This window comes from Hylobates moloch, unplaced genomic scaffold (assembly GCF_009828535.3).
Source record: "Hylobates moloch isolate HMO894 unplaced genomic scaffold, HMol_V3 SCAFFOLD_13, whole genome shotgun sequence".
In the NCBI taxonomy this organism is placed as follows: domain Eukaryota; kingdom Metazoa; phylum Chordata; class Mammalia; order Primates; family Hylobatidae; genus Hylobates; species Hylobates moloch.
Window position 1 is genome coordinate 98,071,169 of NW_026652288.1, and position 25,243 is coordinate 98,096,411.

At 36.5% G+C, this 25,243-nt stretch overlaps 1 protein-coding gene across 3 annotated transcripts in view; it reads left to right on the forward strand.

The window, feature by feature from the left end:
- Window positions 1–25,243, forward strand: part of LPP (LIM domain containing preferred translocation partner in lipoma) — a 722,568-nt gene that overhangs the window by 444,786 nt on the left and 252,539 nt on the right. For all 3 annotated transcript variants that reach the window (XM_032171893.2, XM_032171894.2, XM_058426503.1), the window contains one exon: window positions 16,037–16,720. In XM_032171893.2, coding sequence (XP_032027784.1) covers window positions 16,037–16,720 — 684 coding nt within the window. The remainder of the gene's footprint in view (window positions 1–16,036; window positions 16,721–25,243) is intronic.

Here is a 25,243-nt window from a genome sequence, read left to right on the forward strand (position 1 = left end):
TAGGAATAGAATGAATAACTGTATAGATTACACCTCTGATGCCTGGTGTGTGTGTGTGTGTGTGTGTGTGTGTGTGTGTGTGTGTGTTTCTTTCTTCCCTTGTGATTTTCTCTCCTTTTCTTACCTAATAATGATGTAGCTGATCTGCTTATCATGTTCCTTTATTTCTATAATGCCAATTGTTGTAGATCCCATAGAGGTGCTCACTCTTGCTCTCTCTCTCTCTCTCTCTCTCTCTCTCTCTCCTCTCTCTCTCTCACACATACACAGATTAAATAGAGAAAATTAAGAGAAGAAAATGAGGAATAATTTCATACTTTAATATATTCATCCATTCATTGCTCTTTGATAATTTTTTTCTTTTTTAATTTTATTTTTCCATAAGTTATTGGGGTATAGGTGGTATTTGGTTACATAAGTTCTTTAGTGGATATTTATGAGATCCTGGTGCATCCATCACCTGAGCAGTATACACTGCACCATATTTGTTGTCTTTTTTCCCGTGCTCCCCTCCCACTCTTCCCCTCAAGTCCCCAAAATCCATTGTATCATTCTTACGCCTTTGCATCCTCATAGCTTAGCTCCCACATATCAGTGAGAAGATACGATGTATGGTTTCCCATTCCTGAGTTACTTCACTTAGAATAATAGTCTCTAATCTCATCCGGGTCATTGCAAATGCTGTTAATTCATTCATTTTTATGGCTGAGCAGTATTCCACTGTGTATATATACACCAGAGTTTCTTTATCCACTCGTTGATTGATGGGCATTTGGGCTGGTTCCATGATTTGCTATTGTGAATTGTGCTGCTATAAACACACGTGTGCAAGTATCATTTTCGAATAATGACTTCTTTTCCTCTGGGTAGATACCCAGTAGTGGGATTGCTGGATCAAATGGTAAGTAGAGCTCTATGATGTTTTGAGACTCTTCTATGGCATAGTCTTAGTGCTCCCATGTTCTAAGTGTTATGAAGGCTGAAGACAGGAATATTAGAACATGGCCCCCTTCCCGAGTTATATAGCTTAGAACAATGGTACTCAAACTTAAGAATGTGTAAGAATTACCTAGGCCATAGCACTTACACATGGAATATCAAGACGGAGAACAGACTAGGAGAAGATGTTTGAATTCAGCTGCCCATGTAAAGTATAAAGAATTATTTTTACTCAGAATCTTGAAGGGGAAGGAACTGAGTCACACAGACAAGAATGTGCCTAAAGCCATTCAGCAGTTCAGAGTGGAATGAAAAGGACCCTGGTTCCCTGCTCTTAAGCCAGTGTTCTTTAGCTGGCTAGAACTCAGCTTTCTGTTTAAAAAATGAATGGGTTGCAGTGGAGCACTGTGTTCCAAGTAGAATTTGTAAGACTTCTGGAAATCTGAAAAAATTCTACTGGTTTTTCTGCCTGTTTCTCTGTCTATACTTGAATTCACTGAGGCCAAAAATGGTTAACTTTTTACCCAGTAGCTGGCAACATTCCTAGTAATTAGAAAGTGATCAGTAAATGCTCAATGACTATCTGAACGATTGCATTTTTCAAAAAGAAATCTGAAGTCTAAATTTTGAGCCAACTAAATATCATATTTCCTTGTTTTTGGGTGGTTTGGGAAAAATCCAATGTGTTCTCTGAAAGGAAAACATATTTGGAGATATGATTTTTTTTCTGTAAATAAAGTTACTTTGTTGTAAATATAAATATACATGCTCATTTTATAAAAGAAAATGAAAGGAGAAAAAAGAACAAAATGTCTGTATGGACACCACTCATAATTACCACTCATAATTTTTGTTTTGTTTTTCTTATTCACATATAGAACTTTTATCAAGATATATGTATGAATTTATATCCTGTTATTTTTCCGAAACATTATAGCATAACGGGATTAAGCATCCTATTACCTATACAGTTCTTGATATTTATAAAGATAAATTATGAAAATAATGTTTGAATGAGAGAGGTTTTTCCGTTTATATGCTGTTCCAAAGAACCTTAGGTATCAGAATTTATCTGAGCCCAAAAACGTCCCTTAGGTACCTTAAGCTACCCAAATTCTTTGAATTCTTTCAATCAAATCCCCTAGTTTTATAAAGAGGAAATTGAAACCCAAGAAACAATATAAGTGAATTTGTTTGAACCCAGGAATTTCAGTACTTGTTGTCCTAATTTAAAATTGTGTCCCAAAGAATATTTATCTTTGAATTTGTTGATGTTTGCTCTTTTTTAAAAAGGAAAGAAGAATAATAAACTAATTCCTCATTTTACCTTTAAAAGGAAGTTTCACTGGAGGAATAAGACCCAAATGAATGAACCCCCATCAGTCATTTGTATCCCCCAGCTGATGAGGATTTCAGCAGTTGTGCTGACACCTTGATCTTGGGCTAGCCACCATCCCCTTGCTCTGCCGTGGAGCTTGGTCACCTTGTACCATGGTCAAAATAATGGTGCTCTCTTTCAAAAGCCATCCTCAGATTTCCAGCTAATAGTGTGTAGAAAAGAGAAAACATAATTTTTTAGTACCCCAAATTCTAGGTTATCTACTGCACTGAATGATCTAAAATATCAAGTAGGCGCTTTCAGCAAAGCTTGTAGAAATATAAATAGAAAAAATCGGAAAGATTATTTGTGGGACCATTCAAACTAAGACTGTTGTTGTTCTCATTATTATTGTTGTTTTTAAAGAACACTGTCCATATATTACAAGACACGTTGCCAACTGCCCTTCACCTATGGGATTATATAAACGCAATCCTATTTTTTAAATAGTTGTGCAGAAAATCGAGAAGGGAGCTACCTTAACTGTGTATTCAGTTCTTGAGCGACAAAGACAGGCGTGAGAGAGAGAGTCCCTTGCTTCCAAATCGCCCCTCCTTTGCCTCACCCTTTTCAGGACAAACCAACTACCAGAAGTGAATCTACCCCATGCGGTCACTACAGGATTTATCTGGGCATTTGCTGAACCTGCTCGCAATTTATTTTTATTTCTTTCGATAGACATGGATTTGGCACAGGAGAGTGAATTCTTTTTGAAACAGCAGATGTGCCTGGTACACCCGTTTGCTGTAACCATTTGTGCTGTGGTTGAAAAAAAATTTTTAAGAGTGCAGAATTGTTGAAGGGGGAGGGTTAAAAAACCAGAGCCATTTTAGTGATTATGCAAAGTTAGAATGTGAGTAATTTTGCTGCAGTTAGTCATTATGTGCTTTCATAGCTTGTTTTACAGGGATAAAGGGATGTGTACAGGTTTGGTGAATAGAGCTCTTATTTGTCCCTAATAGTCACTCTTTATGAAAACATTTTCTACCCTTCCTCCTACTCTATGGCAAAAGTGCTCTCTCCTTGGAAATTATACCTTTCTGTGATCCATTCCTTTTGTCCATCTACAATAAGTGGACAGACAACTCCATTTTGGAGGACAAATATGTTAGAAGAAGAATTTTTTTCTCTTACACAATATATAGTGTAACTGATACACATTCAAATCATCGTAATACAGTGATCATTATAAAATGAGAGTGTTTTCTGCAAAGAGGAAAAAAAAACTGAGCAAACATCTAGTGACTTTGTTAGGAGCTTAACGTGCTTTAAATATGATGTCCTTCAAATATTTTATTTGAAATATTTCATAGGTCTTAGCAAATTTTGTTCATGGAATTCTCTGAGAACTGTAACACACCACCTATTCCTTTTTCGCTTTGCTTTCGGTCACCCAGATTTTTTTAGAAATATGTGAACGAGGGTCTGTTTGTTTCCACTGAAGCAAATATAGCCACTTGCTCACACTGGTGGCTTCTTTTACTGAATTCCGTGAATATGTTAGAAACTCTTGTATGAAAATACAGCAACCCAATTTGTCCCTGTTGAGCCTAATTTGTGATTTCCATGCACTGCTGCCTGGTGTGTATACACTGAGGTCCACTTTTGTTAAAGAACAAAACTGGGTTTGTTACTTTTTTGTAGGCTTATTATTAAGTCTGACCATTCTGGTGTGATGGTAGGAACGCTGGTTTCAGACTCTGGAAAACCGAGCTCTAATTCTGACCCTCTGAAAACCTTATCACTTCGGGCAAATCTTTCCTGAGCCTTTTTTCCTTGGGGAAAATGTAGAAATGTATGATCTTCACATTTCTTACACCCAACAATTATGTGAAGAATGTCATATGTTTCAGTTATGCACAAATAAATTAGTTATTTCTTCTCAAAGAATCCTCTGTTAAAAATTATTCCCCAAATAGCTCTTTTTTGGACCCTCATCTCAAGGTGATCACATGTTAATTTCTACCACTGATACACAAATTTCAGCAATAAGAAACCCCTGAACGACTTGAGAGTTTCCTGACAGATGGGATCCCACCCATTTTATTATCTTTTGTCTTTTTATGGCTTCTGAGTAGCAGTAAAAGATAGGAATGGTTGGCTCTATTACAGTAATTGATTATAACCGAAATCTAGTGAACCACACTCACCAAATGTCCTGCTACCTACAGCTAAGAAACCCAATGTTTATAAACTAACTCAGAACTTTTAAAATTAGATTGAACTATGGAGCCCTCTATCATACTTAAATCTTCTTAGATGAATGGTTCACAAAACTGATGGGGGATGGGAAGTGTGGGCAATTTTGTTAGCCAACTATTTCTGTTATTGTTTTATTTGATTAAACATTTCTCTCTTGTATGGAATTTGCCAATAATACATTATTGAAAACACTGATTTCAATAATATATTATTGAAAAAACTAATTTATTGAATAAAAACATATTTTAAAATTTCTTTGCTAGACCCTAAGAATGGAAAGCCCAAGTTTCTACCCACATGGAGTTTAGAGAGGAAAGGAACACTAAATAAGTAATTGCAAAACAAGGCGTAAGGGTTATCATAAGGATAATGCAATCTATTACAGAGACATTAATGGCGGGCACCTTGTCTAATTTTGGAGGATCCAGATTGGCTTCCTAAAGGAGGCATCATTTCATTTGAAATCTGAAGGATGAATAACCAGTTAGAAGTTGCGAGGTGAAAGCAGGTTGGAAAGTGTTCAAATCAGGGCAACCACAGGGTAGCTGGAGTGTTGACTCCTGTGTAGAGGAAAGTAAGAGAGGAGGCTAAGAAGATAAACAGTAGTTCTATCAGGAAAGAATTTGGACTTCATGGTAAGGGCAATGAGAACTCTTGAGAGATTTTAATACAGGAAGGCAATGATCATATTTGAGTTTTTAAAATTTGATTTTAGAATTGAGTATGTACTAGAGGAGAATAAGCAGTCAGTTTCTTTAAAAATACACATATACGTGTGTGTGTATGTATTTGTTGCAGTAAGCTAGGTCACTAATCATAGTGGACTGGACTAGGGCACCAGTAAGTTAATAGAAGTAGAAACATTGACGGTAACTAGTAGAGAGAATTAACAACCTTTACTGGATCAAGAGGAGAAAAAAAAATTGTGATCACATTTGTAACATATAATCACATTGCTAAAATCTTCAAAATATCTGCTAACCTTGAAACGTAACTGACTTATATAGTTTTTGTCAGTATACATATGCACCATTATCTTACTTTTCTTTATAAACTGTTCTTTTGAATGAATGTTTTCTGGCTTTCCAGCTGCATATACCATTCCATTAGCTCAATGTTCCAGGATTTTCTCAACCATCCTCTGATTTTTCCTTTAATATCAACAAGTAAAATCACTTATGCGCGTTTTAATAGCTCTTCATTGCAAGTTTGTCCACCAAAAGAATTATTTCAATTTTCAGTGCTACCAGTCATATAAAAAGGCACCTGTAGTATTCCCACTGGGATTGAGTTTTATTATTTCTTGGCTAATTGGTTGAACTCTCAGTATTTTTCACTGAACCCCTGGCCTGATTGGAGAAAAGTGTCTGGTCCCCTGAGGAGATGCTTCAGCAAACGAGGTCGCTTGTTATGGAAATAGGCTCTTCTCTCACTACATTTCTAGATGATAGAACACACTCAGATTGATTTAGCCTTCATCACAATGGCATTTTATCCAGTGCTGGACACATGCATGCTAGGAACTGAGTGTACTGTACTGGTATTTATAATACCCATATTCATTCTAGGAATTAATTATACATAGCTGGGTGTTTACATAAACAGGAGCCTTGGAGACCTTGCAAGTTCAAAACCGATGGCATTCTATTTCATTTGAAAGTCATTGGGGTGGGAGAGGACACTCCTTAAAATATTGGGTTTCTTAGTTTTAATCTGATGATATGCTAGCTTTATGAAGATGTGAGTGCAGGCCCTCACCTGGATCATTGCTTCTTTTTTTAATAGGAGCTAGAAAGTGAAGATTTTCAAGGTAGCATCTGGGTGCTCCTAATTGACTTGATTTTATGTTTGAGAAACACCTTGACATACCGACACTGGGGTCTCTAGAAGTCCAGGGAGATGTTTTTCTTCAGTGTCATATACCCTGTCATAAGTGTTGTGAGGATTAAATGGAAAAGCTTCTGGGACAGAAACTGCTCTCAAGTGCCACACCAGACTATGCTGTTTTAACTATTTCTGGCTCTGAAGCTATTAAGAATAACCCATCACTAGCAGAGCACAGGGCTGTGAAATGAATAAGTGCTGATACATTTCAAAGAAGTAAGATATTTATGTGTGCATCTCTCTGGCAAAAACTATCGGGGACTCGTTAGGGGTGTGTGTGTGTGTGTGTGTGTGTGTGGGGTGTGTGCTTTATGTGTTCATGGAGGACTAAAAATTAGTATTAGTAGTATATTGGCAGCAATGTTTTGAACTCGGTGGCACCAACTAAAATTGTGTGATTTTTATGTCATGCATAATATTTGAGATTATTTTAACTCATCACCAGATTTCAGCTACTATTTATCCTCATTTATAAGGTTACTTTTTTCTTTAATGTGGAAAATAAACAAAAACATAAAACCAAGAACAAAATTTTCTCTTAACTGCATCACCTAGTGTAAAACTGTAACCTTTTAAAATACATTTAAACCATTTTTAATTTTCTGCTATGCTCCTTCCTTTTTTTGTATGTACATACCCATGGACGTTGGAATACCGCAATATTTGAGTTGGAATATTGGAATACCCCAATATTTAGACATTGGAATACCACAATATTTTAGTTTGTTTGGTTTTTAAAATAATGTATATATTTCTGATATATATTATGTTAAATATATATTTATTTTTATACAATTGTATATGAGAAATGTATAATATATACTATGCCTATATAATATATATTTCTTCCTTTGAGTAAAAAGGTAATATGTGGTAGACACTTAGCAAAATAGGAAAAGTCTATAGAATACCCAAAAATAACCCCTTTAAAATAACCAATGTTAGCAGTTGGGAATAAGTCCTTCTAGCCATATATGTATGTATATGTATATATGAGATATAGATAGATGCATTACTTATCAACAGGTATAAAACAATGTTTTCTAACTGAATTTTAAAACAGAGAATTTTTGATACATGTTTTTATTATATAGTGGTAAAATATACATAATATAAAATTTAACATTCTAACCAATTTTAAGCGTATAATTCACTGGCACTAAGTACATGTACATTGTTGTGCAACCATCACCACCAGAACTCTATCTACTCAAACTGAAATGACATCTCTATTAAACAATAATGCGCTAGCTCTATTCTTCCTTCTCCCATCCCATGGCAATCACCATTCTACTTTCTAGCTTTATAAATTTGACTCTTCTTGAGGACTCCAATATTTAGAACCATATAGTATTTTTTTTTTTTTTTTTTGTAACTGGCTTGTTTCATCAAGCTTCGAGCTTAATCTCTTCAAGCTTCATCCATGTTATAGCATGTGTCAGAATTTTCTTATTACGTTGTGTGTGTATATGTATACGTATAGGTATATAGATAGATTTAGATGTGTGTGTGTGTGTATATATATATCACATTTTATTTATCCATTCATCCATCAGTGGACACTTGAATTGCTTCTTCCTTTGGCTATTGTGAATAAAACTGCTATGAACCTATTACCATGATTGTACAAATAGCTGCATTCCTGCTTTTAGTTATTTTAGGTATCTACCCAGAAGTTGAATTGCTAGATTATTGATATATTTTGAAATATTTTTATGGCATTGTTTTAATGGCTGTGTAGTATTCCATTATATGACTATACCATAATGTATATAAACAATCCTCATGTATTGATTAAATTTTCCATTATCTTTTAGTTTTATAAAGTACAGTATTAACACGGAGTTTCTTGAAAGTAAACATTTATGCTCTCTGGTCATTTCCATAGGCGAAATTTTAAGAAATAAAACTATGGGTTTAAAAAGTATAAACTTTATTGGAGCTTTTGTTACATATCACCAAATTACACCACTGATTTCCCATAAAAATTTTATAGAAACAAACATTAACTTCATCCCTAAATCTAAATTATGTAATCAATTTTCCTTCTGAGACAATTGGAATCACACCATTATGTCACTCATAGCCCCTAACTCCAAGTGGGATTTCTTGTTTGGCTTTAGCAACAGTATCTAAAAGTAGTGTTGAACTCCGGTTTTAGCTGAGAATCACCTGCCCCTTCCCTTTTGAATTTCCAGATTTCACTCCGTTGAGTGGGTTTATCTACAATAACTTGTATTTAAAAAGCCCTAAATGATTCTCTTGTGCAGTCAGATTTAAGAAGTGCTTTTCTAAATGTGTAATATTATGTTTATATATGGCACTCTTGGCCAGGTGTGGTGGCTCACACCTGTAATCCCAACATTTTGGGAGGCCAAAGCAGATGGATCACTTGAGGTCAGGAGTTCCAGACCAGCCTGGACAACACAGTGAAAACTCCGTCTTTACTAAAAACACAAAATGAGCCGGCGTGGTGGTGAGTGCCTATAATCCCAGCTATTTGAGAGGTTTCGACACAAGAATTCCTTGAACACGCGAGGCAGAGGTTGCAGTGAGCTGAGATAGCGCCACTGCAGTCCAGCCTGGGCGACAGAGCAAGACTCTATCTAAAAAAAAAAAAAAAATATATATATATATATATATACACACACACACACACACACACACACATATGTATATAGCATTCTTAATCTCAGAAAAAAATATATATATATGACATTCTTAATCTGTTAGGTTGTTTTCCAGCTCATAGGGTCATCTATGAAGTGGATAGTGTAAGTGGCCTGCTTGGATGAGGTATGGAGATATGGGTACTTACCCTGAATTATGGAAGATAATTACTGAGATGACTCGAGAAAGCAAAATTTAGTTATTCCTGTAGTCATGGTTAGGAGAAAATGATGACATAATTTTTGTACAGAGCCAAAAGAAGCAGCAAATTAGGGATTTCATTATAACTGAAATAGGTTAGCCATGTTTGCATTTTTGCTCATTGCACGAACTCAGAAACCAATTATATTTATTTATCCAGCCATTTTTTATTAAGTGCCTACCTGATATGAATCCCTAATAATGAGACCAAGCTCTTCTTGGGCAATAAAACTCTGGATATTGCACATTTACTCTTGGAATCATTGGATTTTTGAAAGTCAGAATATCTTCTTTTATAAAGGTACCTCAACCCCAGTGAAGCTCTTTTTTTTTCTTCCTGAGTGATATAGAAATATTTTTTTATTTGAAGAGAAAGACTATTTATTAAAAAAAAAAAAGGAGAAGAATAACTTAACATTTCCCCTCCTTTATTGTTCAGATGAAGAGTCAGTCTAGAGAAGTCACGTGACTTTCCCAATGTCACTAAATTCTAAACAGTGGTAAAGCTGGTGCTTTTTTTCTTGGTCTCCCAAGTTCCAGTGCACAACTCTTCAATTGCATGCTTCCTAGTGATACTTACATTTGCCAGTATCCATAACTTAAAGTGGGAATTGTAAAGTGCACCTCATGCACTACAGGTGACCTGCAGAAATTGTTTTATTTCTCGTCCTTGTGTTTGAAAATAATAATAATAATAATAATAATAATGAACACAATTTTAAAGTCAGAAGAGTAATATTGGATTTATATTCCACATGTCAGCAGTGAGCTGGCATGGGATAGCAGCTGCCTTTTTAACAGAGTAAACTCTTCAGTTTTACAGTTCACATCACTTTGTTGTTTCCTAGACACTGGCATTGTCATTTTCTGTTCATTCTCCCATTTATTCAGTTTTTCTTCTAGGAGAGAGAAAGATTTTCCAGTGTCTACATTTTGATCACTTATCTCTTAAAAATAGGAAAACTACAGATAGACTGATAAAGCATTTTGTGTTTTTTTTTTTAACATGTCAACTATTATATTTCACTGTTTTATTACCTGAGAGAGGTGGATGGTTTTTAAAACCCCAAACTGTGGGGCCAGATGACCCAGGCGTGAACCTTCAATCTGCCACCTGCTAGTGATGTGTCCTTGGGCAGTTACTTAGTCTCTCGTCAATATCTTCTTCTGGAAAATGAGGATTGGTTTCCATCTCAGGAGTAATTGTGAGGATTATATATAAATTATGTTCAACACAAAATGTTTGCACCAGGTAATTTCTATATAAATGTTTGCTATTATTACACATTTTTGGGGTTACCAATAGGTATTTTAGCTTGTGTTTTCTGCCGCAGGGATATCCAAAGTAGATAACTGAAAGTGAAGAGCACCTGAGGTATTCTTCAAATAACTCAAATACTTGTCATGAAAATATAATTGAGATGGAAATTTTCATTATCTTAATCTTCTAGCAAGTCAACCATCCCCCTTTTGATATTTTGTATATTCCTTGGCCATATGAAAATATCATTCTCTGTGGCCTCAATTGTATTGTACAAATGAATTCACATCATGTGTTTTTCATTTAAAATTTACATTTAAATCTTAAGCACTTTCCCATGTCATGTAGCTGAAATTAAAATGTAATAAAATGATTTTGAATTTTGTGCTGCTGTTTAAATGTTGACCTTTTGCTTCTGTCTATTTTCTCCTTCTGTTACATTAGAAAATTTTCTAAGTAGAAATCATGTTTACTCATCACACTTAATTTTGCCCCAAATATTCTATAACTAAGAACTTTCTGAGTGCAATGAGTATGACTTTCTTTGTCTCATAGTGAATCTAGTAAGCAGTTCAATGCCTGTTACATAGTAGACTTTCAATAAATTTCTATTGAATAAATAATTTGGATTGAATTTCTGGGATTTGTGGTATTGTGTTTACTTGGCAGTAAATTCAGAACGTACTTTGTTTTAGTACATTTTGTTAAATACTATTTTTAAATGCATTCGTCTCTTTCCTTTCTTAGTAAGTTTATTTAAAAATTGCCCTTTATTTCCAGAGGGGATTTGAGTCAGCATCAAGTAAAACTTACACATATAATATGGCCATAAAAATGAAAACAAGTACCTCAAAGGCTTCTTGGAAAAAAACAGTATCAATACATTCCAGATTAAAATCATTAAACTATTTAGAGGTGGGGGCGCACTAATGAGATGACTGTAATTAGGCACGCATTACACACTTTTACAGAATTTCTTGATTGTCAAGTCAATAAGGGAAATAAGATAGTTCATATTTTTGCATGGTCAGTTATAATCTGACCAAAGAAATGCATTTTTCTTGGGATATTAACCTTCATTCATTCATCGAATATTTGTTAAATGCCAGCTTACGGGCTATGATGTTAATGAGGAAGCAGCAGGGAATAAAAAGGACAGTCTCTGCTCGTATAGAAGCAGACATATACACATGTGATATGTACAGGGAGGGAGAAGTAAAGGGCACTCACTGTGCTGGAGGATTCAGGCAAAGTTTCACGGAGGAACCTGACATTCAGGTTGAGATGTAAGGGATTCCTAGGAATCAGCTAGATAATTCAAAGACAATGGAGAAGTGATTGGTGTAGGTATCATCACTGAGATGTGAGAGAGCTTGGCACAATGGACATGAAAGAAGGTCAATGTTTCTCAAAGAGAGGTAGAAGAGGTGGATTTGCATCCATCATTCCCCTAACCTGTTGAAGATTTTTGAGCAGGAAAGCAATATGATTAGATTTGCATTTGCAATAAATCGCTCTGGCTACCAAATGAAGGACTCATTGAAGGAGAACAGTCGTGGACACTAGGAGACCAGTTTGGATGTTTTTGGAGAATTCATAATGAAAAATGGTGGAATCCTGGCATGGGATTGTAGTAGTGGAAATGGTAAAATGTGGACATATTTGTGAGTTATGGAATTCCCTGTTTAGAGAGTAGGATCAACAGGATTTAGTTCTTGAATGGGAAGTAGGCAGAGTCTCAGAAATGATTCCCAGTGTTCTCCTTTGAGCAACAACTGGGTGGATGAGGAAACTAAATGAAAAGCAGATCAAGGTAGATGATGAAATCTGTTTTTAATATATTGAGTCTGAAACGCATATGAGACATTCAAGCAGACACATGAAATAGACAGTTGAGGATTTGGGCTTAGTATTCAGAATACAGATGAATTCTGGAGACAGAAATTCTAAAGTTTTCATAATATAGAAGGTATATCAAGTTGTGGCCATGGTCCTGGAGACAATAGAGAGACAAAAGTGGAGGTCTGGTGTCAAATAAAGGGAATCGTTATTCACCGGCTATTGGGCAATATGTTGGCTATTGTCATTAGTAACAATTTCACAGAAAGATTTAAGAAGCATTTTATTTTTCATGAGATGAAATTCCATTTGGTGCAGATAGATAGCTTTCTGGTGAACTAGGTTGATCCAGAGATAAAGATTAAAAAATTCCCAGGGACATTTGGTTAACATTTTACTTTCAATGGTTCTCAACTAGAGGGGAAACCACCTCCTGATGGGGAGTTTGGAAATGAATGGGCACATTTTTATAAACTGTCACAATGACTAGAGGACACTTATCATTTAATGGGTAGGGAGCAAAATACATTACTGTCAAACTCAAGAAGACCATAGTACTCTGTTGAGACACACTGCTAAACTCTTGTGCCACATATGTTTCTCTGGCTTGCTGATTGTAAAGTTCCGAGCTGACTGTCAAGAACGGTCACAGACCCTCTCTAGATTTTCACCTCTACAGCACTCTCTTTGTCCTGAACCTAGAGGAAATGATGGCTCTGCCTCTGCTAGTTCCATATTACTTCCCTGTCCTTTGTGACTCCTCTGCAATTACATGAGGCCATGTACATAATACCTGTATAAATCAGATCCTTGAGAAGACCTAGTTGGTGTGTGCTGTCATTTTTATTTGAATCCTGACTCTTATGGCTATCTTTTCCACATATCATTTGTCTCAAATATAGTTTCCTAGGGATCTTATAATTCCAGATTTAGCTTCCCGTTAAGTTACCAGAAGCTCTTGAATAGAGTGGTATCTTTTTGTTTGTTTGGTTTTTGTGTTTTGTTTTATTCTGTTTTTTTGGATATTAGTCTTTAAAAGGGTAAACTTGTCATTTACTTTTGTAATTTAAGCAGCCTGGATATTCTTGTCTTGTTGGTGGAGGGGCTTTACCTTTCTGCTTGAAGGTGGTCCCAACAGTAGTAAATAGAAACATGGTTTCCTCATTAAGCAATTTATTAAAATATGTATGTTCAAGACATTCCTAAAAAATACTCAGTTAAGACTCCAACATTCTATTACAGAGGACATGGAAAAGGCATCTTGAACCTAGAAAAAATTTAAGGTCAGATTTTTCTCGTCAATAATGCCAGTCATAAAAAAGTCAGCGTAGATGGGCATTGAATGAAAGAGGGAATAAAGCTTTGCTTTTCTTTGATGACTCAAGATCAGCAGAAACCCAGAGTTCCTATTTTGAACACTTTACAAACCCAACTATAAATGGAGACAGTGACTGAGCAACTGGGCTGATGACAGGCATGCTCTCTGCTGCAGCTGTAAAGTCTGCCCCATGAAAACAGTTCAAAATTCGCATAGTTTGAAACTGAAAACCAGTAACATTCATACATTCATTAATGAAAAAAGAATTAATATAGACCTAACTCCTTAAAAGTAACTTTTTTTTTATAAGTTTCTTCTTTCAGTCTCTTTCTTGGTGAACACACACACACACACACACACACACACACACACACACACACACTATTTGAACATCCTAAAGTCTGAATTAAAGCAACAGGGCACGATTTCAGGAGCCATTGCTTTCTTCTAGGAAATACCTCACTACCAGAGCTCTCTTTGGAGATGAGAAGATTTTTCTCAACTTTATTATGAATTCCATTGTGTAAGTATGAGCACATTTCTGAATATTTTACATATTATAACTATATGTTTGAAAATAGAATATTAGCTATATATATATATATTCCTTTGCAGTTTTACGTGCCTTACATCATGGGAGCTGGAAAGGGTAAAGAATAGGAATTATTTTAAAGCATATTTATTTATGTTCTTCATGGTTCAAGAAAACTATGCCAACATTCTTCTGGCCCACATATTCAATTAAATATATAGTGAATCTTTTCTACTTACTGGATTATTTGGTGCTTCCAAGCATTTATTTTTGGCATTTCATTTCGTTTTTGTTTTTGCAGGAATTTTTGAAGTTTTATTATGATTTAACATTTTTATTTTGAAAATCAAGCACATTTTAAAAATTACTCTGCTGTAGCTGTAGTCTGCCCCCAAAAACAGATACTTCAAAATTCACATATTTTGAAAATAAAAATGCAGGTATAGAAATTTACATATACAGATTACTTATTTATCTGTGATTTGTTATGTGTATATAAATTTATTTATACAATCATCTATAAATACAGATATGCAAATATGTGTTATTTTTTGAGACTTGAATGTCTGTAGCAATCCTTTTTTTATGTAGTATTTTTCCATTAGTTATTTTCTAAGCCTCTTCAACATGTAAAGCTCTGTGAGGTTAATGGGGGGAGAGTGGTGTCCTAGGATGAATAGTGTGTCCCTCCCTGTCCCCCAGTCTGGTAGAGAAGCTGTGTACAATAGATTAGACCAAATAGATTTCTACATTTTCAATCAGAATTAGCTGTGGCCAGGAGATAAGAACAGACAAGGTGCACCCGTGTGTGTCTGCCTTCTCTCTTGGAGCAGGCCCTCCACTTCCCTTTTGTTTAAGTTAGGATAACATGTTACATTCTTTATCTCACTATTCTTCGTGACCAATTGTCACAAAATTTTCCTCTACGTTACTTCTTTTAGAAGTCTTAGTTTCAGGCCTTTCTCATCTTTAAATCATTAACCCAGTTTTAGTTAATGATGTCAGTAAGGGTCCAATATCATTCTTTTGTGTGTGTATTTCTAGTTTCCCTAACATCATCTATTGAAGAAATTGTCCTTACCTATCATCTATTCTTTGCCCCTTCATCAAAACTCAATTGACTTATACACATGGATATATTTCTGGGCTCTCTGTTCTGTTCTGTTGGTTTGTATATCTTGTTTTTCATGCCAGCACCATACTGTTTTGATTACTATAGCTTTGTAATATATTTTGAAATTAGGAATTGTAATGCCTCCGGCTTTGTTCTTGGCTTCAAGATTAGTGTGGCTTTTTTTGGTCTTTTGTGGTTCCATGTGAATTTTAGAATTGTTTTTTCTATTGTATGTAAAACTTCATTTTGGTATTTAGATAGGGATCTCACTGCATCTATAGATAACTTTGGGTAGGATATGCATTCTAAGAATATCAAGTCTTTCAACCTATGAACACAGATGTTTATGCATTTGTTTGTGTCTTGTATAATTTCTTTCACCAATGTTTAATAGTTTTCAGTATATAATCTTTCTCCTCCTTAGATAACTTTTCTCTAAGTTTTTTATGCTACCATAAGTAGAATTTTTTCCTTTCTTTCCTTTTCTGCTGTTCATCGGCAGTGCACAGATATACAACTGATTTTTGTGTTCATCTGTGAACACTTTGAAGACAAGATCATGCCTTATTTGTGTTCTACATAGTAATACATAAATAACAATTAGCAGTTATTAATATTTTTCATTTATTTATTTTTATTGAGTTTCGTTGGCAGTAATTTTTGCTTTCTTTCTTTCTTTTTTTTCCTATTCTTTTTAGAGCTCCACTGGTTCAACAGCCTCTCCTCCAGTTTCGACCCCAGTCACAGGACACAAGAGAATGGTCATCCCGAACCAACCCCCTCTAACAGCAACCAAAAAGTCTACATTGAAACCACAGCCTGCACCCCAGGCTGGACCCATCCCTGTGGCTCCAATCGGAACACTCAAACCTCAGCCTCAGCCAGTCCCAGCCTCCTACACCACGGCCTCCACTTCTTCAAGGCCTACCTTTAATGTGCAGGTGAAGTCAGCCCAGCCCAGCCCTCATTATATGGCTGCCCCTTCATCAGGACAAATTTATGGCTCAGGGGCCCAGGGCTATAACACTCAGCCAGTTCCCATCTCTGGGCAGTGTCCACCTCCTTCAACACGGGGAGGCATGGATTATGCCTACATTCCACCACCAGGACTTCAGCCTGAGCCTGGGTATGGGTATGTCCCCAACCAGGGACGCTATTATGAAGGCTACTATGCAGCAGGGCCAGGCTATGGGGGCAGAAATGACTCTGATCCCGCCTATGGTCAACAAGGTCACCCAAATACCTGGAAACGGGAACCAGGGTACACTCCTCCTGGAGCAGGGAACCAGAACCCTCCTGGGATGTATCCAGTCACTGGTCCCAAGAAGACCTATATCACAGATCCTGTTTCAGCCCCCTGTGCACCACCATTGCAGCCAAAGGTAAGAAACTCAGTAACATAATGAGGAGAATACAGGGGCGCCTTAGGCAAATAATGAGGAGAATACAGGGGCACCTCAGGCAAAGCCTAAGGCAAAACTGTGTGTGTTACTTTTATTTCACTGACAAATACAACCCCAGGGAAGGATGAGTGAAGCCAGAGAGGAGAGAGAGACTACTTGTTATGTTACTAATATGGCCACTGTTTATTATCAAATGGAATTGCTTGCTCAATCTTGAAGAATCATCTTCCAAAGGCCACAGAAACCATAGCATCTGAGGACAAAGTGTTCTGATGGAGAAAGAGAAAATAATTTATTTTTCACATCCTTCCCTATATTGGTTAAAGCTTCCCTCTATTGTGCAGAAGCTTCCTCTACACCTTGCAGTTGCTTGAACATTAAACAGGTCTGTAGCATCTCAAGCCTCAGCAAGGGTAGCGATCTAGAGGTGAGATGTGGAGGGCAAACCTGAGCGAACTGCTGTCAGGCTGTGGCCCTGTGAAGGCGATTATAACTCCTGCAATGTTGGTACCACAGTGGTTGCTGGGGCGGAACAAGTGGCCAAGGACCCAGGAGATGGGTGAGGCCAAGCAGGTCTAAGATAATGCAAATACCTTGGACAGTTTCTCCTTTGAGAAGGGGCTGCAGTATAATGCGGCTTGTTTGTGACCCCTTGTTTATTCATTTTACTAATCGTCCAGAAAGAATCTTATTCTTCAGCCTTTAGTACTATTAAGCAATGTTTAAAAACTCCTTATGAGTGACAGTTACTTCTTATTTGATTTAATTGTCCCTATGTGGACCTTTTAAGTTAACACTCTCTGTTACTTCGTCTGAATAGGTAAGGTATAATACTACACATGCCCACTCAACACAACTTGGATTTTTCATTAGTATTGGAACCAACACGATGTTGATTCCTCCCATTATGACTAGAGGAACCAATGAGAATAACTTGGAACGGGTTAAAATAGAGGAACTGAGCCAGTTTCCAGCCATTTGGGTTGGAAGAGTGCCCTTGCTTCTTTTCAGTTAGAACTGTGAGAAATCAGAAATTTGAGACCCTCAATTAGCTAGAAGATCAATGGTAGTTTTGGGGGATGGATTGGGTAGAAGTTTGGAAAGTATTTTTAAAAATTCTTTCCACATTTTTAACAAGATTGTCCATTTCAAGACAGATCTATTCACATATTCAACATTGTATCAAAAATTTCCTTTTAGGGTATTTACTAAATTGTTTTTCTTATATGAAAGCTTCTGCCGTATTAATGGTGTCCTATGTGAATTTCACATTCTATAGGGGAATAGAGCTCTTCCTGACAGTAGGGACTGTGAAGAGCTGGAGAAATCCTATAGCCTTGTGTGTGACCACTATATGAAATTGGCCAGTCATGATCCCTTTCCAATAGATGGATTCCAAATTAGAATTTTAAATGATTTTAAACATTACTTAGTTTCTTAAGTCTCTCTATGAAAAGAAATGTTATTACAGTTGTTTTATTTCTTTTTAAAATGAATTGGTCCAAAATAGCCAATCTGGACAGCCTTGCTCTGTGTTAATGTCACAGTGTATTTGCATCAGTTCCTCCTGGCCCAGACGAGGGGAGTCTATTTTCAAAACAACCAGTTCAGAGAAACAGATTATTGAACTTAACCACAGTTTTTGTTTTCAACAATTGCAACAGATTTACCCAGGGAAGATTACAGTAAAATAAAATTTTAGGCCAGAACAATTGCTGTCAAGGTTTAAGTTCAAATAGATAGGCAATTTCGCCCTGCCCTGCCCAAAACAAGGTGACTGAAAGGATGGCTGAGTGATGTTCCTGAAGGAATAACATGGTGTCTGCCTTGTTGGAGGATCGTGTTATCCCACATAGGAACCAGACATGAGAGAAAGCAAAACTATGTGTCTTGTTGAGACTCATCTGGTGAGAAGTACTGAGCTAGTCTTCAGGTGTTGTTTTCTCACTAAGTCACTGGGTATTCTGGCCAGCCTCTCTTCAGCATTTGGAACCCATCCATTGGTGTAGGAAAAAGAATCAGCCCCCACTGCTAGAACTGGATCTAAAGTGCTGGGTCCAGCCACATCCCTAACATTTGGCCTGTCCTCACCAACCAACCCAGGGAGATGGAATGAATTTTTATAAACCACTCATCAGAAAACATGGAACTTTCTTTTGCTCCCTATTTGAGCAAGGTAGTTATTCAAGATGATCTATTAGATGATTACAGATTTTGGATATCAGTAGATTTTGTTATTTTTACAATTTTTGATATATTTGTCTTTCAACAGTTTCATGTGTTTTCACATCATATTCGGTTGTGCATTTTAAAAATGAAAATCAAACCATGTACTTTTCACTCGGATTATTAAGAGTGGTTAGAGGTTGGTATTTAGCCATCTGTCCTGTCTATGCTTTGGGAAAGGGGGAAGAGGCTGATGAAGCTATGGATAAATTCTGGACGCGTTGTGAGGGCATTGGCTGATGAAAGGGTGGGTTCCTTCACAGTTGGCCTTTGAGCAAAACACTACTGTATTCTACTGCACCTGTGCACAGAGGACCTTATTGTCCTTGTATTGACTGTTTGGCTTAATTATGTGACTACAGGCATGAGAAATGAGCTCCGAATTCTTATCCCAGTTCTTTCCTTGACATTCCTCTTCCAGTTTGAGGAAAACCTCTAGACCTCTTTATGTCACGCTTCAAACCTCAGTAAAGTAGAACATCATCTTTACTAATTAATTAATGATTGCAAAAGGCTTGGAAATTTCCAAAGGCTGAATAATTGCCAAGTGAAGACTGTTCAGCTTTCCACTGGCTTTCATTTATTTTTAATTTTTTTTAGTCACTGATGGAAAACTTACCCTCATGTCTGAAAACAATTATACTTTATTACATTGAGTGCTTCTGAGGAGTTTGGCATTTAACCCATTAAGGAAAAAATTTAAAAGATGAAATAAATAAATCTCTCTTATATTTGAGATGAGCTGCTTTAGTTTTCCTATATCAGGATAGTATAAAAAGAGGAATATGATATAGTAAAAAAGAGGAGAGACAGGATGGGGAAAGGGAGAAAGGAAAGAAAGAATGAAAAAGGAAGAAATGAAGAAAGGAAAGAGGCAGAATGAGAACCTGCCAAGGCTTAGAGGATCATGATTATACTTATGTTCCACAATGTGCTGAGCAGTGAATTTGCGTGTTACAGTGGGCTATACTGTATTTCCTATACCATCTGAGCTGAGTTCCTTGAAAAATACTGTTATAAATAAGTCTTTATAAGGCAGAAATGTCCTCTTCTCACTGGAAATCCTCTTAAAGATGCAGTGGAATGTCTTCTCTTTGCTGATTTATAAAAGCTAATGTTAGCTACATTTTGCCATGTAGTTCACAGAACTCGTGTCCTGTGCATTTTATTTATTTATATATATATATATATCCCTATGAGTTGGGATCCACATTTCCCTGTGAGTTGGGATCCACGTTTTCTCCAGTATTTAGATAAGGTGGCTCAGCTTGAAAGTTCCAGAGCCAGGACCTGGAAGCTAGTCACAACTCTCAGGTCTAAAGTGACCAGGCAACTTTAGCCTCCACTTAGCATAAAAACTCATGTCCGTCAGCCTCAGCTATTAAAGGGATGGGTATTTGCTCCATAATGTCTGGAAGTGCTGGGGCTGTGCATTCCAGGGAAGTTGGAGAATCTTGTCCCAATTAGTGTAGAGGTTATGTTAAATTCTGAAACCATCTACTATTAAAATTTCCTTGGAAAATATTTCAGGAAGATGAGACCTTGGAAGTCAACTAACCATCTTTCAGTAAATCTAAAAAGTTTTTCTTTTCCAGAATTAGAACAGATTGTTGCTTTTCATTTGGATTTCGAGTTTGGGGCATATTTTATGGGTCAGAGAAGAGTGTAGAGGTAATGAACTGTTGTGGTCAGTGTTGAAGGGACTTCAAGATCTGTAATTCCTATTAAGATTAAGAAAATAGAGGATGTTCATACACTACCACTTTGAACATTCCAGTAGTATGAGAATATTTAAATTAATTTAATTTTATTTTTATTTATTTATTTTTTTTGAGAGGGAGTCCCATTCTGTCGCCCAGGCTGGGGTGCAATGACGTGATCTCGGCTCACTGCAACCTCCGCCTCCCAGGTTCAAGTGATTCTCCTGCCTCAGCCTACCAAGTAGCTGGGATTACAGGTGCCCGCCACCATGCCCGGCTAACTTTCTATATTTTTAGTACAGACAGGGTTTCACCATGTTGGCCAGGCCAGTCTCAAATTCCTGACCTCGGGTGATCTACCCACCTCGACCTCCCAAAGTGCTGGGATAACAGGTGTGAGCCACCACGCCCAGCCTGTTTTAATTTTTGAAAATAGAAAGTTATATACATTGGTTGCACTGTAAAGAATTGTTGGCATTTGGAGAGAGTTATCCGTATGGTAATCCCTGTGTTAATTGTCTCTCAATTCTAGGATCAGAGAAACAAAACAGAAGAGATGATTAGGATGGGCAGAGGAATGAATGCAGGCAGATCCCTCAAGTCAGTAGCTAACACCAGAATACATGTGAAGATGAGAATGGTAGATATTGCTTGAGGCCAGTGACTGTAATATTAGTAATTCCTCTTTGTACAGACTTTTTAGTTTCCAAAGCACTTTGTGGAGCTTACAAAATCCATGATCATTAAGCCCAAGTAGAGGTCTTTGTCTTTCTTTTTCTGATGAGGGTTCAAAAGCCCAGTGATGAGAGCCACCCGTTTAACATCGTATGTCAAATTCATGGGAGAGTCACAGCTCCAAGTCAGGTCTTCTAAAGATTGTTCCCATGCTTTGACCATGGCAAGTGACTGAATGTTGGCATGCTTTGGATGGCAGGAGCTCCTCATCAGCACCAGTGTACATGGCTCCACTGTGACCCATGTTACATGTAGAGATTAAAGTGGGCTTAGGCAGTCGTCATGGCCTTTGGATAAAATCAGCAGTTGGAGGGGAAGCACCCATTAAATCCCTGCCTGGCACCCAGGCCTGGTGCCTTGGAGCTATACTTCCCCATCCCCATCACCCACATAAAATTTGTCCCGAGGTTCTTTCTACCTTCACTAAGTACTTACTGTGGAGTTCAGTCATCCTCATTTCTCACTTGAACCATTGAAATGGCCTCTTACTTAGGGTTTCCTCCCCCAGTCATCTCCGTACCCATACATCCTACATGTAATACCAGATTAATCTTTCTATGGTACCTTATCATTAATTGCCTTTTGCAAAAACCTCAGCAAGTTCCCAACCAGTTACAGAAGACATTGAAACCCCAAACTGGATTTCTGGTTTTATCTCTCCCCAGTATCCTGGATTCCAGCTGATACATTACATTTTTAGTTAATTCTCACCTCTATGGCTTTGCTCACCAAGTTCCTTCTTCCCAGTCCTTCCCCAAATAAAACCTACACATCTAAAAGTGACCCATTAAGACCCAGCTACAGTGTCAATTTCTCCCATAAGGTTTTCTCCTCTTCCTAAAAGCTAGTTTTGTGTTATTTCACCCTCTCTTTTAGATGTTTTCACTCTCTTACTGTACTAGGGTCATTTGTGTTCCTGTCTTCTATCAACCTATACCCAAGCATATATTAGACTAAGTTTTAGGAGAATATCCTATGTTTCTAGAAACATATGTATGTAGAAACTATATGCTTAGTTATTTAGCAGAGGTTTATTGAACATTGTGTTCGCTTTGAAGAATTTTGGTAGACACTCAGTAGGGCCCTATTAGTGTTTAAGACATAGTACAGCTCAGGTGCATTTTCCTTTAAGGATGCATTTAACCTGCTAGATGTCATCTCATTTTTAAGACCAGAGAAAAAGAGAGCAGCATCTGTTGTTTCTTGACTTCTTAATAATAGCCATTCTGACTGGCATGAGAGATGGTATCTCATTGTTGTTTTATTTGCATTCCTCTAATGATCAGTGATGTTGAGCTTTTTTTCATGTTTGTTGACCGCATAAATGTCTTATTTTGGGAAGTGTCTGTTCATATCCTTTGCCCACTTTCTGATGAGGTTGTTTGTTTTTCTCTTGTAAATTTGTTTAAGTTCCTTGTATATTCTCGATATTAGACCTGTGTCAGATGGGTAGATTGCAAAAATTTTCTCCCATTCTGTAGGTTGCCTAGTCACTCTGATGATAGTTTCTTTTGCAAAAGCTCTTTAGTTTAGTTAGATCTTATTTGTCAATTTTGGCTTTTGTTGCAATTGCTTTTGGCGTTTTCATCATGAAGCCGTTGCCCATGCTTGAATCCTGAATGGTATTGCCTAGATTTTCTTCTAGGGTTTTTATGTTTGCTTTTGGGTTTTACATTTAAGTATTTAATCCATCTTGAGTTAAGTTTTGTATAAGGTGTAAGGAAGTGGTCCAGTTTTAGTTTTCTGCATACAGCTAGCCAGTTTTTCTAGCACCATTTATTGAATAGGAAATCCTTTCCCCATTGCTTGTTTTTGTCAGGTTTGTCGAAGATGAGATGGTCGTAGATGTATGGTGTAATTTTCTGAGGTCTCTGTTCTGTTTCATTGGTCTATATGTCTGTTTTAGTACCAGTACCATGTTGTTTTGGTCACTGTAGCCTTGTAGTATAGTTTGAAGTCAGGTAGCACGATGCCTCCAGCTTTGTTCTTTTTGCTTTGGATTGCCTTGGCTACACAGGGTCTTTTTCATTTCTATGGTTTTTTTTTCATTTCCATATACATTTTAGCATCAGTTTGTTGATGTCCACAAAATGGGCTGCTGTGATTTGGAGATTACCTTGAATCTTTAGATCAATTTGAAAAAAGCCGATACCTTAACAATACTGGGTTTTTCCATCCATGAAGATGGCCTATCTCTTAATTGATTTATGTCTTCTCTAATTTCTCTCATCTATGTATCATAGTTTTGCATATATTTTGGTAAACTTGTCCTTAAGCACTTCAAATATTGGATGCTATTGTAAGTGGTATTTTAAAATTTGTTTATAATCATTTGTTATTAGCATATAGAAATAACAATAGATTTTTATGTACTGCCTTTGTATCCTGTAACTTGTTAAATGTAATAGTTGTACTAGCTTCTTTAAAAAGACTTCTTAGGCAATTCTACCTGATCATTTTATCTGAAAATTGTTGATGCAATTGTTTCTTTCCTTTATGGATAAGCCTATTCATCAACATTTTATGTTTGAAAGATTTGCTTGCTGATTGAAAAAGAAACAGTGTGATACAACTTTAAAGGAAATAAGTCAGAAAAAATAGGAAACCTTTACTCTCAACTTCCATAGGGTAGCCTACGTAAACCATTACACAAAGAAGTAATTTTCAGAATCATAGGTCATAAGCCCTTACATTTACAGATGAGAAAACTGAGGCCTGAAGAGTTACAATGACTTTCAGAGTTATGTAGTTAGTAAATGACCTCATGTGGATGCAAAATGTAACTCTTCTATTCTGCGATTCTTCTCTACATTGGTTAAGAATAGTTCAAGACAGAGGAGGTCAGAAGTAAGTGACCTTTAAAAGGTGTAATAATAACTATTGTCAGAATGGTCTTATTTCCTATCTTTAGAACCCCATCATCAGTTTTGTAAGGCCACTTAATGATAGAAAATGGTTCCGATTCTAGTGCTCCCTATTCTTTCTCACAGCTGCTCCTGTGAAAACACTCGTTCATGGGCTCTGTGTAATTTTGACTCAGTCCATAATCTCTCTATCCTGATTTTAAAAGTTAGCATCAGAATGGATGTGCTGGTATACTAAGAAATGTCTGTCAATATTATTTATTTATTTTACTTATCTAATCATTTTCATAGATTTGGTTGTTTAAAAATACCCCAGGTCTCAAATCCCTTTGGAAAGTTCAGCAAATCATTTTAACAGGTGATTCTGGCAATATGTAATTATTTGTGTTTACAGAGTGAGAGAACTTCTATTTATCAGTGTTTTTTCTTTGTTTTGTTTTACTTCAGTTCTAAGCAAAGCAGTTATTTTGCTTATTGACATATTGATATATTCCTTTGGGAATCTCATTTCTTTCTTGGCCAGCTACAAACACTCCTACTGTCCAATTTCAACAAGAGACTATAGTTATTCTCTTCTTCACCAAACAAAGAAATTTGAACCATTATTGATAAATAATTTCTGGTGAATATTAAAGCTTTGAAATCTTTTGCACACAGAATGTTAGGAAGTGTCTTATAGTGAAAGACACATATTTTTACTACTATAGTATCAAAAGCGCCATCGTCCCACATACAAAGATTTACTTGTTACCTTAGTTCTGTGATTTTCTGGAGTACAGCAACCCCAACTTTTAGAATTACTCTTAACAAATGATATGGTGTTTGATCTGTTTCATCTTTGGACTTCAGAGAAGGATCTTCAAATAATACAGTTTGGTTTATTTCAGAAGGTTGCTTCCCTAAAATAAAATTTTGAAAATATGAGATAATAACATTTAACGTTTTTTTCTATCACTTATAAAATTTACAAAACACTC